Source organism: Gossypium arboreum, chromosome 8 (assembly GCF_025698485.1).
Source record: "Gossypium arboreum isolate Shixiya-1 chromosome 8, ASM2569848v2, whole genome shotgun sequence".
NCBI classification, from domain to species: Eukaryota; Viridiplantae; Streptophyta; class Magnoliopsida; order Malvales; family Malvaceae; genus Gossypium; species Gossypium arboreum.
The window spans coordinates 8,456,208-8,474,923 of NC_069077.1; the positions used below are offsets into that span (position 1 = coordinate 8,456,208).

The 18,716-nt window shown below is 28.9% G+C and overlaps 1 protein-coding gene across 2 annotated transcripts; it reads right to left on the bottom strand.

The window, feature by feature from the left end:
• Positions 1-1,574: 1,574 nt before the first annotated feature.
• LOC108468167 (signal recognition particle 9 kDa protein) lies at positions 1,575-4,564 on the bottom strand. 2 transcript variants are annotated; one of them, XM_017769042.2, is made up of 4 exons: positions 4,329-4,564; positions 4,136-4,204; positions 2,068-2,161; positions 1,575-1,804 (listed from the first exon to the last, which is right to left on the bottom strand). In XM_017769042.2, the coding sequence occupies exons 1-4, from the start codon at positions 4,398-4,400 to the stop codon at positions 1,725-1,727; spliced, it is 315 nt and encodes a 104-aa protein (XP_017624531.1). In that variant the 5' UTR covers positions 4,401-4,564; the 3' UTR covers positions 1,575-1,724. The 2 variants fall into 2 exon arrangements, with proteins under 2 accessions (XP_017624531.1, XP_017624532.1); XM_017769043.2 differs by having other exon boundaries at positions 1,575-1,801; positions 4,329-4,562.
• Between the last annotated feature and the right edge of the window lie 14,152 nt (positions 4,565-18,716).

Consider the following 18,716-nt stretch of genomic DNA (forward strand, 5'->3'; position numbering starts at 1 on the left):
TCATGTTATTAATCTTATATTATGTGTAAAGTTATAAATTTAGTCCATATTTACTAATTGGATAATTCTAAACAGCTATATCTTTTGAATTTCAAAATTTTAGCTTTAATGCAAACAATAGTCGTTAAATCTATTAACTATTTTTTTTGAGTAATATGTAAAAATAACAAATAAACCATTACACATATGATAATATGTTTAACACATTAAATCTTAAAAATAATAAAACTTAATAAATTTAATTGTTATCATTTAGTTAGGACTAAAACTTTCAAATTCCAAAAATATTAAAACTAAAATAATTAAATTAAACTACAGACTAAATTAACAAAAATAGTGTCTAACAATAGAATTTGCAGATGAACTTATTTGATATTAATTTAAAACATGATATGACATATCCAATGGAACCATTTTAGCGTAACTCCATATTGCATTTAATCCCACTTGGTACTTTATTTAGCACAAAAGTTCAAGTTAAACTACAATGATCTAATTGAATATACTACCTCACTTCAAAATATCACATAATATTTTAAACTAATATTTCCATCTAGTAAAATTAGGGTAAACTAACTAACAATTATCAATATTATTTTTATCATCCAATTATGAAAATTTTAAAATAATCACCTAACTAAAAAATATAATTTTATTAAAATCAAAACTAAATTGCAATAATTTAAAAAAACGAGGATTAATTTCTTTATAACATGACCAAATTAAAAAAAATATGCAATCATTAAAAGTTAAATAAGTTACTATATCATTTTAAAACTATTGCTAGTTAAGTACCTACCAATGTAATTTACACGTTTTTTTTATTAGTTGGAAAAATTACCAGTTTATTTCATTTTTCTAAGCTAAAAAAGAAAAAGCGCTCCACGTGGACATGTACTACATACTTTAGGGAATTAATATGTTGTGTAACTTTTTAAGTCACCGGAATTATAATTGAAAAGGTTAATTAAAAATACTACTTTCTTATTTAATTTCTGTGTCAATTATCTTTTTTAGTATTTAAAAGAAAAACATTCCTCGTATCCTAACATGTAGAAACCAAACTAGTGTTTTCACAGTTAAAAACCAACTACAAACCTCACGAGTTTAGTGGAGGCTGTCACACTTGTGCCTCGATCTCTACACCATCAATCAACCAAAAGAGACCCATAATTATTAAGACATGACGTTTTAAAATAGTTTTTTTCTTTTATCAGCCTAAACTCAAGAGTTTGGCTGAGGAATAAAAAACCCCAAAGCTGCCAACAAATTGACTACACATTCACACTCGAGTACACTCAAATACAGTTATTGGCCCAAATACTAAAAAGAGAAAGAGATTTTACCTCTTTTGCAGATTTATTGGGTGAAGAGGGTTGAACTTGGTTGCATTGCATGATATCAAAAGATTCAGGTGAGAATCCTGTAAAAATTTAAATAATCATGGCGATTTCAGCATCCTGGAGAAGTAAAAACACAGATGGTCCACAACCCTTTTAAAATATTTTTTTTCCTTTGGTTAGTGGTGAGTTTAGAGCTTTAATATCCCCCCAAAAGGGAGAGAGAATGGTAAATTTGACAATCCAGAAAACATGATCAATTTTCCAGGAAAATTTTGACAATCTCAGCATTTTCAATTCATAAAAAGTCACGATTTCTCTCTAAAATTCATAGGGTCCTATATTATTTGTTAAAGAACCCCATGTGTTAAGCAGAAAATCCAGCTACTGTTTTCTTCCTTTTCCCTTCTTTGCTGGTTGGGCTTCGATCTGTTCTTTCCCTGTAATTTCTGACATGTCCACTGCTTCACAAGGAAAAATGATAACTAGTTAGAAATTCCACATACAAAACCAAACATAAATAAACGAAAATGTTGGAAAATATTGTTCATAAATGAACTCCATTGGACCACGGACAAGCTTTGGAATCTTTTCCAATTAAGTTCTTGAAGGTCATTCGTTCTATGTCAACAAAGTAACATGTATTTAGTTGCTTTTTTTTTTCTTTTCTTTTTTGCCTACAAATTCGAGAAAGATCAGTCATTTTTGAAGTAATGAAGAACAATACCATCAGGTCCCCGAGCCATCAAGGTAAAGAATATATTGTTCAGTTTCTCCATCTTCTTGGCCTCCTGTGCTTGATCTGTCTTGAACTTAAGGCACTAATAGCAAATAAAATAGTTTATAATGAGAAACCCCATAGCATATACCATGAAAAAAGTAGGGTAACATCAAATCCAGAAGTCATAAATCCAATACGTTACAATTGATCAAGCTCTTTCCCTCAAACAAACAATAAAAATTACTAAAACTGAATGCCAAAAACACAATGGAATGTGAAATAATGAAAAACCACAAAAAAGTATATGTACACTAGGAACAAGTCTCATATTTTCTCAACAAAACAGACTATACTGATTTTTAGAAGAGATCCCTCAACTGCTTTGGTCATTCGTCCAATACAGATGCTATTATAGGTCTATAACTTATAGATTCAAACTTGAAATATTCAAGCAACATGGAAGATTAAGTTTGTAAGTTAAAGAAATCAACATAGAAGTTGCCAATTGCCAGACTTAGTTAACAGTTGAGCAACACAGAAAGCAAGCGTAACCATTAGGGATTTTGAAGATCCCAAAACAAGGCCAGAGTCACAAAGGAAAATTTTGTCCATACAGAATATTTTCTCTAAACTTAGATGCCAATCATCACCTTTCAATTCACTATTTCAGTCAGGGATTATACAGTTTGTGAGTTGAAGGAATCAGTTTAATACTTGAAATGAACTTGCCCAAATTGTAATGGGCGTGCCGAATTGCAAGTTATAGGGCTTGAATCCCGCGTAGGAAAGTATGGGATTTCCTAGCGAGGCTTATATGGACCTAGACTCTCCAATATCAATAGCTAGCTTTTGGAGTTTAGTTCTCCAAAGTTTCATATCAATTGGTATCAGAGTCCATCATCACATCTCTCAGTTGCAATTGTGTAGTGCAGGTGGTGATGTCGGTATTGCAATGTTCTTCTGGGGCTAAATTAAGCTAGTGCAAAGCCAGCCCGCATGGGCATCAAGACTGCAAAGCGTGGTGAATTGTTATGTGCCCAATTGCATGAGACTTAGATCCCATGTAGGAAACTATGGGATTTCCTAGTGGGGTTCATATGGACCTAGGCTCTCCAACCTCAATAGCTAGCTTTTGGGATGTGATTTTCCAAAAATTCACATCATAAACACAACTGAGCAACTCAGTTAAGATGGAAAGCAAGCATAACCCTTAGGGATTTTGAAGATCCAAAACAAGGCAAGAGTTACGAGGAACATTTTGTCCATATAAATAGAAAATTTCTCAAAACATCAAATTGTATCACTTCCCTCCTTAATGAAAACTCATTGGAAGGGCTTCCTTGATGTTCTTTTAATGCAATTTTCCTTGCCTTTCTTCCCCTTCTACAATTCTCGCAAAAAATGACTAATGTAGCATTAAGTCATTACAAGATTCACTCCTGGTTTTTTACCACTAGCGAAATAGTCAAATGTATTAGCATATTCTCTAATTTGGAGCCGGCAATGAAAAAGGAAACGAGCTTATTTTCTATTTCTTCCGTATAGTCTATATAAACATGGCCACAAAAAAAGATAGCAAACTAACAAGACAACATGTTTGTGCCAACTTTACCAAATAGTTACGGAGATCTGGTTCATAAGGCTACTTGAAGAAACCTAGGTCTTCTGCTATCTATGATAAGAGTTTTGCAATTTTAATTTCCCTCAACTAAAAGCTATCAAATTCTTCAGTCTCTGATTGAAAGGCAAAATGCAAACTGTTAAAAGAAAAAGAATATTCACTTGACAACTCTGGAAACTAAGAAGCAACAAAACAAGTGAAGAATAGAAAAAGAAGGAAATCACTGCTGCCACTCCGTCAAGAGAGCTACAAATAGACATAATCTCAAGCACGTTGTCCAGTCCATACAACGCATATCTGCAAATCCATGCTCAAATTCTCATAAATTTTCCTTAATTTATCCAAATCTGCCTAATTCTTCGGCAACTAAACATAAATCAACACTAAACCACGAGAATTGAATCAAACAAAGCCAACGACATAAACAATTAGGCAAATTCAATTCATACATACCTCTTTGTTATCAGTAACCTTCAAGACCAATTTTCCATCGCAATGCCGGTACTTCATGCAATACCGCGTCTAGCTCACGCCCAATCCAAATCCAGAAAAACAGATCGGGCAAAATCACCATTTATTCCGTGACAACGACAACAATATTAATAATAGAGAAAAAAAGAAAAGAGGAAGCGTAAAGTTAACATACAGATTCAGGACTGGCACGGAACAACTGCACGGTTCGCTCGACGAATTCGTCCCACGATGTTACGTAAACCATTGCACCGTCAATCGAAGAAGAATCAAAATACGGGATGAGAGAATCTGCAAAACGGAGCGTCCTCGTCCTCGTCCTCGTCGTCACTCACACTCAACGCGATACAGAGAGAATTTTATCGATTCTTTAGGATGGTGGCGGATATAATAAGTATTGCGGTCAAGTGTCATTAAAAGCCAATAGAAACTCGCCACGTCAGCAAAAAAGAAAAGCAATTTGTGGGACCGATTGTAATTTAATTTTGCCGCCCTAAATGGAGAAAATTCAGCAAAACGCTGCGTTTTACATCAACACATCGGATGCACTGAACTGAATGGCAAATGAAACATGGGGCACAGTTAGCAAAAGCTGAAGCCGCTGACCTTAGCACAATGTAATTGTATAAATCTTAAATTGGAAAATTAAAATAATGGTCTAATCATAGGGTTAGTCCTTTGCTAAAATTTAATGTTTACTCTCTATTTTAATTTTATTATATCCTACTTGACAACTTTTTATCTTATCTCATTCGAATGATTATTCAAAAACCAACCACTCGTATGTTTCATATTACCCGAAAAAAAATATCCATTTTTAGGATACCAACTATTAGTGAGTGCACCCTCCTCAAAAGAAACCATCTAGTAACCACTCAAAGTCATACATGACAAACTAGTGTATCATGACTTTGCCACCTTCTCGACCACATGTTCAATCATATACTAAAATTGTCAGTGATGTGAGGTAACTAGATAAGAAACCCTCTTGCCTACAAATGCTCCAATGTGTGATAAATAAAGGATTTTCTCTCTTTTTGAGCAACCCTAATAGCACAAATAATGTTCAGTTTCTTCTCTGTCTCCCTTCACCTCTATACTCTAGTTTTCTACCTATCATAAGCGAATCAACTTTCTTATCATCATCACACTCTCTGCCTCGTATTAACAAGTTTGATATAATATGATCTTTCACTTTTATAATATTATCAATTAGTTCAATTTAACAACATTGTTGGTATCTACTCTTGTAACGATAAAATAAATTTTTTTATTGATAACTCTCTTACAATAAAAATAGATGACACCACATTAAGATAATTGTCTCTGTATTTAATGCAAGTCTAACATTCTCGCAGATTCAGCATTTGAGCTTTTCTTATTTTTGTTTTATTTTGCTTCAGAAGTCCCAAAGACCAATTATATCCGGTTTTGGGGTTGCTTCAGGGTTGTTCATTGACCCGTTTGTCTGGCAATGTTGGTGAATTAATTTGCTTGGCAATCAGTTCGATGTTCTTGTAACTTTGGTTACTCAAAGGTCTTTTAAACAAGGTTGCTATTCTTAGGCAACTAATTAGTTATTTTATTGATTAATTTAATTTCTATATTATTAAAAAATTAAATAAAAAATTCAACTAAGTTAATAATTACCATTTAAAATTTATAAGAATTCTTCTCTATACATTTTAGATTAAATTTGAATTCTAAAATTATTATTATTGTGAAAGCTTTATCAAAATACCACTCTCGAATCAGACAAACTTACACTCAAATTATAAAAAATACATAATTTTTTTTATTTGCATTTCAACTCTACTAATAAGAGTTTTGACATGTACAAAAATAACTCTACTCATAAAAGTTTTGACCTATAAGTCACGAGCTTCACTAAAGAAAACTTAGGAAAAGCTTTTCCTCAAATATTTAACGATTTATCAATATTACCCTATTAGAAATATTGGTAAGTGATTAGATATTTTGACAAAAATGTTTGTTTTAGTGAAGCTCATGGTAGAAGTGCTGATTTTCTTCTCTAATTTCCGTACATCTCGCATCCTCCCGAGGCAATTGAAAATATATATTATGTATGAGAAATCCAAAATTATAAATTGTAAGAATTTAAACAATTGTTTAAAACATAAAATATTAATGAAAATCAAGTAACGCACATAGTTGAAAATATTTTAGCTCGGATTTTGATATTAATTTGATTGTATTTTATAATGTTTCATTTTGATTATCCTCAAAATTAAATATATAAACTTAAATAAAGTTATCCGTACCATACTAAATTTGGATTAATATATTCGTGTTACTATATAAATATTGTAACGGGTTAATTTTATCTGACTCAAACAAATAAAATAAAATTCAAAATAAAAATAAATAAAAAGTATGTTAATAGTCCAAATTACAAGCCTAATAGTCAAGTCCATCTACAAAACTCTAAATACTCAATACACTTAAGCCCAAGTCCACAGCCTAAAAAATTTTAGAAAACCCTAATTCCTAAGTCCCCTCTTGCATCGCACCTCACCACGTCAGCATGTTCACTGCCCGATGCTTGACGCATCCTCTGCCATCATTGCACCAAAATGGCAAGGCACAGCTCCCAGCGCTATTGACCTTGCCACAAACACATGCAAAGAAATAAGAAACGAGACAGATGACAGAAATAGCAGAAACAATGAAAAAGAAAAGAAAAGAAAATATAAGTAATCGGCTATAAAAGCAATAACATTGAGATGTATTCTTTTTACGATATTTTGAAATAACAAGAACAAATAAAACAAAACGGTAGTTTATTTTTCTTATTTTTTTATTAAAAAAGCATAACAAATAAAAAATATAATACCCCTTTTTACCTGTCATTTCGCCTTTTGCTGCCGTTGGTGACCATCTTCGGTCACTGAATACCTCAGAGCCCACTAGGGTTTTGCTGACGGTTCGATGAGTACGCAAGCTGAAAGTTTTTTTTTCCCTTCTTTCTGATTTTAGAAGGCATTAGCCTTCAGATCTAGCTCCTAGGCGTTAAAAATGGCTAAAAAATGATTTTTTTTAAAACTCTGGCCACCAGAGTAGACGGTCACTGTTGCCGATGACCGGTGGCCACGGCGGGGCGACAATGGCCCTATGGCCGAACTCAAAGATGCCTTTAAAGAAAAAAAAAGAAAAAAGAGAAATTTATTTTTAAATGCAGGAGAAAAGTGAAAATTTTCAAAAAAAATTTACTTATATAGGGCCTCAGTGCAACGTCGTTTCAGCCTGACTTTAGAAGACCCAAAACAGCGGTTGTTTTAAAGTACGACCGGAATCGCCCCTAGGATCCACGTGTTTTCGCATGGAAGAGTAATTTTCATTTTGGTCCTCTACTTTTTTATTTATTTTATTTTTATCTTTTTTTTTATTTTATTCTTGTATTATTTAGTCCCCTGACCCACTGTTGACCCTTTGAGGGAATGACACATGTAAATAGGATTGGCATAACTGCCCTCTAAGTCCCTAAACTTTTATATTTTATTTTAATTTAATCCTTTATATTATGTTTCCTAGTAATCTAGGCGCTAAATTTTGTTATATTTTCAATTTAGTCCTTTACTTCCCTTTTCCTTATTTACTTCGCAATTTATGCTTTAAGTTCTATTTAAATTTCAATTTAATCTCTCATTTATTTAATTCGCATTTTATTTATCGCTTTTATTATTTTATCGCTAAAATTTTATTATGGTTTCGATTTAATCTTTTATTTAATCTTGCCCTTTTCTATTTATTTATTTTTTAACATTTTAATTCCTTATTTATATTTTATCCTTTAATTTACATAACTTGCATTTTTTCTTAATCATCTTATTTTATTTCATTTTTGTTTTTATTTTTTATTTGATGTTATTGTTAAATGATTATTTTAACTAATTAATATTTTATTTTATCATTACTAATAATCATAGCATTATCATACTTTTTTATTATTTTTACCATTTTTTGTCATTACTAATGTTCCACTTATTATTTTACTATTATTTCCATTATTAATTAGTATTATTAATCAGCTTAAATTTATTTCAACTACAACTTCCTATTATTTTGTTATCATCTTTTTTACCATGTAAGTTATTCTATACTATTTCTGTCATTTCCATATTATGCAACATGTTTAAATATTCGTTTATTTTTGTGCCAACACTTGAATAAATTAATCGCATTTTGCATTAAACGTTATATTCATTTTTACCCGATGCTTAAAAAATGAATTTTTTAAAATCGAGGCAATGTTCTTTGTTTAGGGATTCAATAAATAGTGCACTAACTTATGGGGTATGACTTTCTCTTTGAACCAAGATAAACGAGCATCCTTTTAAAATTCAAAATATATAAGACTTAGGTAATAATCAAATAATGAGAGTCCTTATTTTCGAGGATTCAAGATATCGTGCCCTAACTTACGGGACACGATCATTTTCTCGATTGACTCGAAATAAAAAAGGCTATTTCCATAAAATTCAATTTAGTTTGCAATCATGCAAGAAGGGGATTGTATCTTAAATTTTTTTTGAATTTTCAATTCTCGACTCTAAGACGTCAAGTGATCAATTAGGTACCGATTTTGGGCGTTATGAGGGTGCTAATCATTCCTCATACGTATCCGACACCCAAACCCATTTCCTAGATTTTGTAGACCAAAAATAATTTTAATAAATCTAACATTTTATTAAAATGACAAAGTCTTGAGGTGATTCGATCACATCTAATTAAAAAAAATTGGTGACGACTCCCATTTTTGTTTTAAAATAAAATTCGATTTCAAAAAAGGTTTCAACAAATATCACAATAGTTGATAATGTATTATCATTTCAATATTAAATCGATATCAAATCATTTAAGATTCATTTTGGTCAAATTTTCTATGCATTTCAATTGCTTCGATATGTTACAATTAGTTTTGACTTTTGCTACTCGCATCGGTTGATTGGGGTGTTCAAATGGTTAATCGATCGATTAACCAAACTGAACTAGTATTAACTAATTTAATTGAACTTTTTAATCATTTAATCATTAACCGAACTGAATTTTGTCAAAAGAATTAATAGAACCGAAATATTTCAGTTAATTCGGTTGGTTAATTGAATTAACTAAACTTTATATATATATTTTGTTAAAACAAGTATAAAACATATCAAAAATAAATAAATTTATAATGTTCATTTGACCGGATTAACTGAATTAACTGAACTAGTAATAGCCTAATGCATATAATATATAACATTATTTATTAAGTTTGGTTAATTAACCGATTTTGAACCGAATTAACCGTTAAACAAAATTTTAAAAAACTTTTAATTGACCGATTAACCAAACTAGGTCTATTCGGTTGATTAATTCAGTTTTAACCGAAGTTTGAACACCCCTATCGATTGATATGAGTTTGATATTTCAAAATTCAAAAAAATATTTATTATATTTTTGTATTAATCGTTTTCATCATTATATAATCAAATTAAAAATATATTATAATAATTAAATTAATTTATTTGACCTAGTTAATAATTTTACAATTTATTATATTAATATATAAAGATATATATATTCTCAAGTATAAAATTGCAGTTTATTTGCACATGTATTAATATATTTAATTAAGAAAATGAAAATTAAACTATAAATATATATGTGAAAATATATTTAAAAATAATAATATAACTAAAGTAGTATTTTGAAATGCACTTAATTTGGTATGCATCAACACAAAAGAAAAATAGTACTACAAATTAGGGGTGTACAAATTTCAGGTAAATCCGATTTAACCCATCAAACCGAGTTAATGCAGTTAATTAGTTGATTAATAGAATTAATTCAGTCGGGAGTCAGTTAATAATTTTTTAGAAGTTTAGTTAACGGTTAATTCGGTTCAAAATCGGTTAATTAACTGAATTAACCGAAAATGTATATTTTTTATATACATTTTACATATATTAAATTCAGTTAATTTATTTAAATTTTTATATGTTTTATAATTATTTTAACAAAAAAATATAAATTTGGTTTAATTTGGTTAGCTGACCGAATTAACCGAAAAATTTGGTTCGGTTAATTTTTTTGAAAAAGTTCCGGTTTGATTAACGGTTAAAGGTTTAAAAAGTTCAATTAATTCAATTAATGCTAGTTCGGGTCGGTTAACCAATTGAACACCTCATATAGCAAATTCTATCATATCGGATGTAGCGACGTAAAAATTTTGCTTGGCCGCTAATTGAGGCGATTTATTGAAATTTGAAAACTGACTTTCGATTTTATTAAAAAAGGGAGTCGCCACCGATCCTTTTTCCTAGGTGTGATCGGATACCTAATAAATCCTCTTTTTTAAAAGAAAATTTATTTTTTAAACAAAAAGAAGGCCGAGTTTAGGTCTACGTCAAAAGCCAGAGAAAAATAGGGTTCGGGAGTCGGTTACGCACGAGGAAGGTATTAGCACCCTCGCGACGCCCAAAATTGGTATCTCATTAAACATGTGTTGTCTTAATTTTCAAAAATACGAGTTCAATTTAATATTTAATCGTGATCCGATTGAAAAATGAGAATTTTTAGTTTTCGGTTTTTTAGAAGGCGCCTGCTTTTAACACCAAATTACCTAATTTCACCCAACATAGCGATGAAATCGATGACTTATTGAAATTAATAAAAACATGAATAAAAATATTTTCATAAATAAATAAACGGTGCAAACAATGATATAACGAATGAAAAATATTAACATATAATATAAGAGCATTAGGATAAAAATAAAAACAATATTTACAATAAAAGAAAATAATAATAAAAATAATGATATGCTGATAATATAATAAGAAAAGCAAACTGATATGAATGGGTAAGAAACAAAAATAAAAGAGTTAGAAATACATCGAAACAAATAATAAATATGACAATAATATTAAAAACAATAACAATGCATGCGATATTAAACGTAATAATAGTATTAAACACGAAATAAAAACAATGAATATATATAATATAATAATAGTTAGTAAAGTGACGAAACATGATATTAAAAACACTAATAATGTTACCTATATACATACGTATATATATTAAAATATAAACATAATAATAATATTAAAAGTATATACATATTATTAAAATATATACATATTATAATAAAATATATGAATAATATGATATTAAAATATATACATAATATATAAAAAATATAATATTTTAAAAATAATATACATAATATAATATTAATATATATATGTGTAATATAGAGTATAATATATATATATTAAAAGAATATATATATATATGAACGAATATATTAACAAAAACAATAATATTAAAACTATTAATAATACTATAATATATATATATATATAAGTATTAAGTAAAAATAACAATAATGAAATGCTAATAAATAACAAATATAATAATAATAACAGTAATAAAATATAATAGTATAAATAATATTAAAATTAAAATAAAATAATGAGAAAAAGTGAAAAAATGACGAAATTGAATTAAATACGAATATATTAACAAAAACAATAATATTAAAACAATTAATAATACTATATAATATATATATATATATATATAAGTATTAAGTAAAAATAACAATAATGAAATGCTAATAAATAACAAATATAATAATAATAACAATAATAAAATATAATAGTATAAATAATATTAACATTAAAATAAAATAATGAGAAAAAGTGAAAAAAGGACGAAATTGAATTAAAAATGAAAATTTTGAGGCGAATTCGAAATAAAAATAAAAAGAAAGGGCTTATTTGAACCCGCATGAAACATAAGGGGACCAAACGAGAAATTTTCCCATGCCTTTAAAACGCTGCGCAGCATAGAGGACTTAGTTGAAAAGCGCGAAGAATTAGGGGCCCAATTGAAAATAAATTGAAACTTAATTGCAAAATTAGAAAAAAAGAGGAAGGGCCAGTATGGCAATTAGACCATCGAACAAAAACACGCGGATCCTTTGGAGCGATTCTGGTTCGTGTGCGGGTCGGCTTAAAACGACGTCGTTTTAGGTGTTGATGGCCAACCCCAAAACGACGTCGTTTTAGGGGGCTATAAAAGGCCAAAATTTTTCAAAAAAAAAAATCATTTTCAACATTTGAAAGGAAAAAAAAAGGGAGAGGGAGGGAGAGAATTCTCTGGACGAGTCCAGAATCTGGCCATGGGGCCATCGTGAGCCGCCGCGAGCCACCGTCGGTCTGCCGTAGCCGGCCACCATGGATTTTCAAAAAAGATAAAAAAAAATTAGTTTTTTTTCTTTTTAATAATATATATATTTATGTAATATATTCGAAAGAAAGGAAAAAAAAAAAGAAGAAAAGGGAAGAAAAGAACAGAATCGAAAATAGGAAAAAAATAAAAATAAAACCACCTCTTTTAATACTCCGATTTGATCCTTCTGTATGGAATCTCTATGTTTTTTATGTTTGAATCTCTATTTTGAATATTTCGTGTTTGTATTTATCAAAAAATTGCTCCTCTTTTTTACACTGATTTTTGATTTGGCTTTTATAGCCATGTACATGGGTTTTTTTTTATATTAATTCCTATCCTTTTCGTTTGAATTTTTGCAGGTGCAACTTGCTGGAGTTCGGTGGCTGACATGGGCGGTGCTGAGGTGACCTTGGCGGTGGAGCAGGTGGCTAGGGTTTCAGAAACTAGGGTTTCAGCTTTTCTGAAACCCTAGTTTGACTTAATGGGCAATTGGGTTTTTTTATTTAGGTTGGGTTTTAGTTTAGGGGGTAATTGGGCTAATGATTTGGGCTGAGTCTGTTTGGGTTTTAGTTGAGTTTTAAGATTGGGTTGCTGTAAATGGGTTTTGGTTTGTAAAATGTATGGGTTTAAATATAAACAGGCCAAAATTGGCCTACAACATCGGATAAATAGTTCAATCCTTGAACATATCCAAGAAGCGTGTAATGTACCTTAATTTTCAATGGTCTTAACAGTGATTCGAGATCACTAAATTCGACAAATGAGTAGAAAATATTATTAATTTAGTGAGTATAAATTAAATGTGAAGTTAGGAAAAAAAATTTGAAAATAGTGAATAGTGTACTAAAAATAAATATTAAAATAATTAGAATCGAAAACGAGGTATCGAGACCTCGATAATTTTAAATCGAGCCATAAATATTTATAAAAATATTTATGGAGTGTTAATATGTTAGTATTAAAGTTTCGTCAAGAAATTTTAAAGTTCTGATAGTTAATTGAACAAAAACGACTAAATTGTATCAAATGCAAAATTGTGGGAAATGACTAAATAGCTTAATTGATAAAAGAAAGAGGGTTTAAAAGGAAAATAGACCCAATGTCTATTTGGGCTGGACGCCAAGGGCATGAAATCAGCAAGAAAATAAGGAGAATTAAGGGTAAAACTGGAAAATTGTAAAATTTACTTAATAAAGCTAGGACTAAAGTGGAATCATCTAGATTTCTCTTTATTTTTCTGCATTCTCATCAGAAAAATGCCATGGAGGAGTTCTATTAAGCTGGTTTTTCATATTTTTACTCCAAGTAAGTTCAATTCTTGATTATTTCTTGAACTTTTTGTGTTTTTGTGACTTTTACAACTAGGTCCACTTGTTGAATTCATTAGTTTTTGATTCTATGAAAGAAATTGAAAGTTTATATACATATGTACTGGAAGTATATGATGATTTGGCATGAAATTAGAATTTTAAATTATTTATATGTTGATTTTATTGTAAGAATTGAATAGAAAGTGAATGTTTGGGACCTAATTGTAAAAGAGTTTGAAGTTAGAGTTTTATGTGGAAATTATGAATTTAAATAGTTATGAAATAACTTATAATGTTTAAGAAAAGTATTAATTGAGAAAATTATCTTAATTGAGGGGTTAATTGAGCAAGGACTGAATTGTATGAATTGTGAAATTTGGGGCAAAATGGAAATCAAAATTTTGCACTAAAACTATTTTAGACAGCAGCAGTAGTCTAACTTTGAAAAATCACCAAAAATTGTATAAATGGAATTAGAGAATGAATAAAATATGAAATTAAAGCTTATTGAGTCTAGTTTCTTATAAAAGAAATTATGTAAGCAATAAAATTTTAAATCATGAGATACAAAAACTTTTGTGAGACAAGATCAGAATGATTTTGGGTTCCCCTGTTTTTAATTTGGAAAATCATAAAAAATTGAATAAAAATAATTATAGGCTTAAATCTATATTTTTAGAATCCTGAATGAGTCTATTTTCAAAATAAATAAACGAGGACATCATTTGAATCTTGTACGAGAAGATAATTAATTTTTAGTGAAGAAGGGTCGGAACTATCAGACAGCAGAACAGGGGAGACTTCAATGAATAAACTGTATTAATTGGCCCAACCAAAAATTATGAAAATTTTATGGTAAGAAGATATGTGAATGTAGTTTCTGGGAAAATTCATGGATCTTAATTTGGAGTTCTGTAGCTCAAGATAAAAATAATTTAGTGACTATGACACAGATAGACAGCTTGAATATTCACATAAATAGATAGTGAAAATTATAGATAATGTTACCTACAAGTGTGTTGTTTATACTAAGGATGTGGATGGAGAGGAGGAGGAGGAAAATATACAAAAATATATGAATGAATCGTGTATAAATTGATTACATGCCCGATTATAATCGATAAGTGTTGAATTAGAAACGATATAATGTTTTATTTGGAATATTTATTATGAAATTATGATTATCGCTATAATACAAAAATCGAACTTGTGAGTTTATATAACTAAATTTAGTGACCATTTGTTAATATTATTAAATTTCAATATTATTTTATGAATGGTGATTAATATTTATGTATGTTAATTGTTGAAAATAAGTAAATTATGTAAAAAGTTATGAAATTAAACCGAGAATTTCGGAGGAACGGAACGCAGAAATGAGTACAATCTTTCAAAGAAAAAGATGAATTGATGGTAATTACCCAAGTAAACCGAGATTCAGCATTTGTTGTGAATTCTCGTGTTTGCTTTCCGCTTAGCTCTTACGAGCTTCGTTAACTCATATGAGTTTCGATTAACCCTTTTGGGTTTCATTCACTCTAATGAGCTTGATTAGCCTCCAAGCCTTCTTTAGCACTTATATGCTTCAGTTAGCCTCCGGGCTGCCGTTTAGCACTTATATGCTTCAGTTAGCCTCCGGGCTGCCGTTTAGCACTTATGTGCTTCAGCTAGATTTCGGGCTTCAGATCACGATGTACTTAAATCCGTAAGCTGTTCCTTGGATGGATAAGTTGGTAAGTCGTAAATGTAACATGTGGAAAAAGAAATGTAAGTAATGTTATCATTATTATTATTGAGCTTAATTATGTGATTTTTTCATTCAGAGATTGTGTTTGACAAGATATGTTAGTAAATTATGAGTATGTGAATCAAAGTGACAGAATTTAAACACCTAATGAGGTTGACCTGATTCACACGAATTTATCATTTGAATTTGTGATTGACAGGAAGAAACAGTGAATTACATGCTTATCAATGGTTACACATAATTATCTGAAAAACAAGAAAAATGACGGTTATTGATATATGGAAATGTAAGACATTGATATATGAATGTGGAATATGTTTGATAAATGTGTTCATTCTTAACTATGGAATTATGTACTTCATGTGTGCTATTTGCATAAAGATGATATTTCAAATACTTTGGTGAGTAAAGTTTAAATATGAAATAGTATGAAATCGAGACAAGTTGTTATGAAAATATATTTAAATTATCTGTAAGTGTTTTTGTACTCCTCGGTAATGCCTCGTACTCTATTCCGGCGACGGGTACGGGTAGGGAATGTTACAAACTGAGAAACATTACAGCATTGGTTGGCATAAGCATTAAACAATGGGGGTTTTTCCTTAGAAATTTCCCAAGATTCATGTGCGGTGTGCCGCTATAGTGCATGTTGCCAATTACCATGAATCACCAACAGCTTTATTCTATATATATTTCTATGAGTTAATTTAAAGAAAAAAACAAATAGAATTTATTTTCCTAAAAAGAAAATAATAGTTTATTTCACGTGAAATAGGTGTCCAACTATACTCATAGGCGGTTACAACTAGAAGTCACCGTTTATAATTTCATTGGTTTCCTTCCAAATATCAAATATATATATATATATATATATATAAATTTTAATTTAATTTATAATTTAATATATAAATTTTGACTTTGTATAATTGTATACATGAAACTTAAAATGTAGATATACATTTAAATAAATGAATATATAAATTTATTTTTATATAATGTTTGTAAATTGTGAAAGATGAATCAAACAAAAATTGTATATAAAATTGTAAAAATTAAAATTGACGAACACTATTGCACATTGAATTAAAGATCATGTATAGTTTTAATATTTGTTCCTTATATTTATTAATTATTTATAAATATATTAAAAATATGTCAAATTCCACTACTAGTCCTTGTATTATGCTTAAGTTGTGAATTTGGTCCATATACTCTAACTTGATCGATTTTAGTCTTTGAACTTTTTAAATTTTGAAATTTCAATGCAAATTTAAATAGTATCGTTAAATTTATTAGGTTAAATTCTACTATTAGTCTCGTACTATACATAAGTTGTGGATTTAGTTCATCTTCTCAAATTTGATCATTTTAGTCCCTATATATATATTTTGTGAATCTTAAAACTATAGCCATTAAATCTAATAACTAAATTAAGATAATTTTTTTGTGTGAATATTATATGAAAATAGTAACTTAAAATGACCACACGCGTGAAAATATATATATTGCATAGGATTTTGAAAATACCATAATCTAACTTAATGAATTTAACAATTACTATTTTTACCGTGATTAAAATTTCAAATTTTTTAAAAATATAATAACTAAAATAACCAATTTAAAATATACAGATTAAATTTGTAACTTATGCGTAATACAAGGGCTAATAATACAATTTTACTCATAAAATAATAAGTCATATCCTTAAACTAAACAGCTCAATAAATATTTCAATATTGGACAAAGTTTAACAACCCGTATATAAAAGTAACAAACATGGGTACTGTAGCAAACCACCGGAGATGTGCTTAGCTCCGCCACCAACACCTGTCTTTGTGTGTGTGTGTGTGTGTGTGTGTGTGCTGGATGGCCGGGAAGGAGAGAAAGTAAACGAGACGGGGAAAAAAAGGAGAAAACAATAAAACAAAAAATTTTGTGTGTGTGTGTGTTTTTATCTTGATTTAAAAAAAATAAATTATAGAAAACATTTAAATGAATTTTCTACAAAATCTATATTAGAAAAAATTAATTAATTATTTTATTTTTAAATAATATATTTAATTTAATTGTTGTAAATGTTGATTCACAAATTAATTTAAAATTTTCTTTCGGTCAACCCAATTATTAAAAAGTATAAATAATTAATTTTAATTTATTTTAAGATTACATATTTAGAAGGTTTAGAGGTGATCATAGATTGGGTCGGATTTGGTTAGGCATAACAAAATTTTAGTTTTGGCCCGAAAAAGGGTCTAAAATTTACTCAAGCTCGAATTCGGATAAAAAAAAGTTAAAACTCAAGCCCAACCCAACTTGCTCGTATTAAAATTTTTTATATACAAATAAATTTTAAAAATATAATACATTAAATACACTAAAAATATTAAAATAAATATTTTCCAACAAATTGAAAATAAATTTAAAAATTCAATTATTCAATATCCAAACAATAACAATATAATAATACAATAACAATAAAACAGTAAAAAACATTTTTTTTTGCAAATTTTGGATCTAGCTTAAGCCAAAAAACTTATCCTAATTCTAATCTGATTTTTAAACAAGTCTTATTTTTATGCCAAAACCTTTTTTTCAAACCTATATATTTATCTAAACTTTTTATTTTTCATATGAATCTTAGCCCGGCCATGATGAAGTTTAAGAAGGTCGAATTTTATTTTGGATTTATAAATTATAACGATTTACTAGCCATTTTTGCTTATTATATAATGTATTTAAATAGTTAATTTTAGGTTAATTGTAGGTGCCACTAAGAATAATGAGTATTCAAATCCTGTTAAAATATAAATTTATTCGTTTTAAATGTATTTAAAATTTTATCCAACCTTAAATAATTTAATACATTTTAATTTTTCATAATAAATAAAATCTAAAATAATAATTTATTAAAATTCATTTTAAAAAGTTTTATAACTAAATAATTAAAAATTTAAAATTCCCCGGGCGTAGCGGGGACATAATATAATACTAGTATAAAGTATAAACGTCGAAGACATGGAAGCATTGTAGATACGGTGGCTCGAGAAAACGACACCTGTGTATTTCTCTTTTACCTGTGAGTTACAAGGAGAAAGAAAATTACAAAGGAGATAAAAAAGAAAAAGGCTTATTTATGACATGCCCCTAAACTATCTATTAAATTTTAAATTGGTCTTTAAGCTTATGATTTATTTTAGTTTTCTACTGACTTATTTAGATGAGTTGATTGCATGTTAACACACGTGTTGATATAGAAAGTAAA

Bases quoted from the DNA above. Each gene is read 5' to 3' on its own strand.
- LOC108468167 (XM_017769042.2), bottom strand. From the start codon at position 4,400: ATGGTTTACGTAACATCGTGGGACGAATTCGTCGAGCGAACCGTGCAG. The intron at 2,162-4,135 runs GTATGTATGAAT...ATTTGCTATTAG, and splicing joins AGGTTACTGATAACAAAGAG to TGCCTTAAGTTCAAGACAGA. The intron at 1,805-2,067 runs GTATTGTTCTTC...TTCCTTGTGAAG, and splicing joins GATGGCTCGGGGACCTGATG to CAGTGGACATGTCAGAAATT.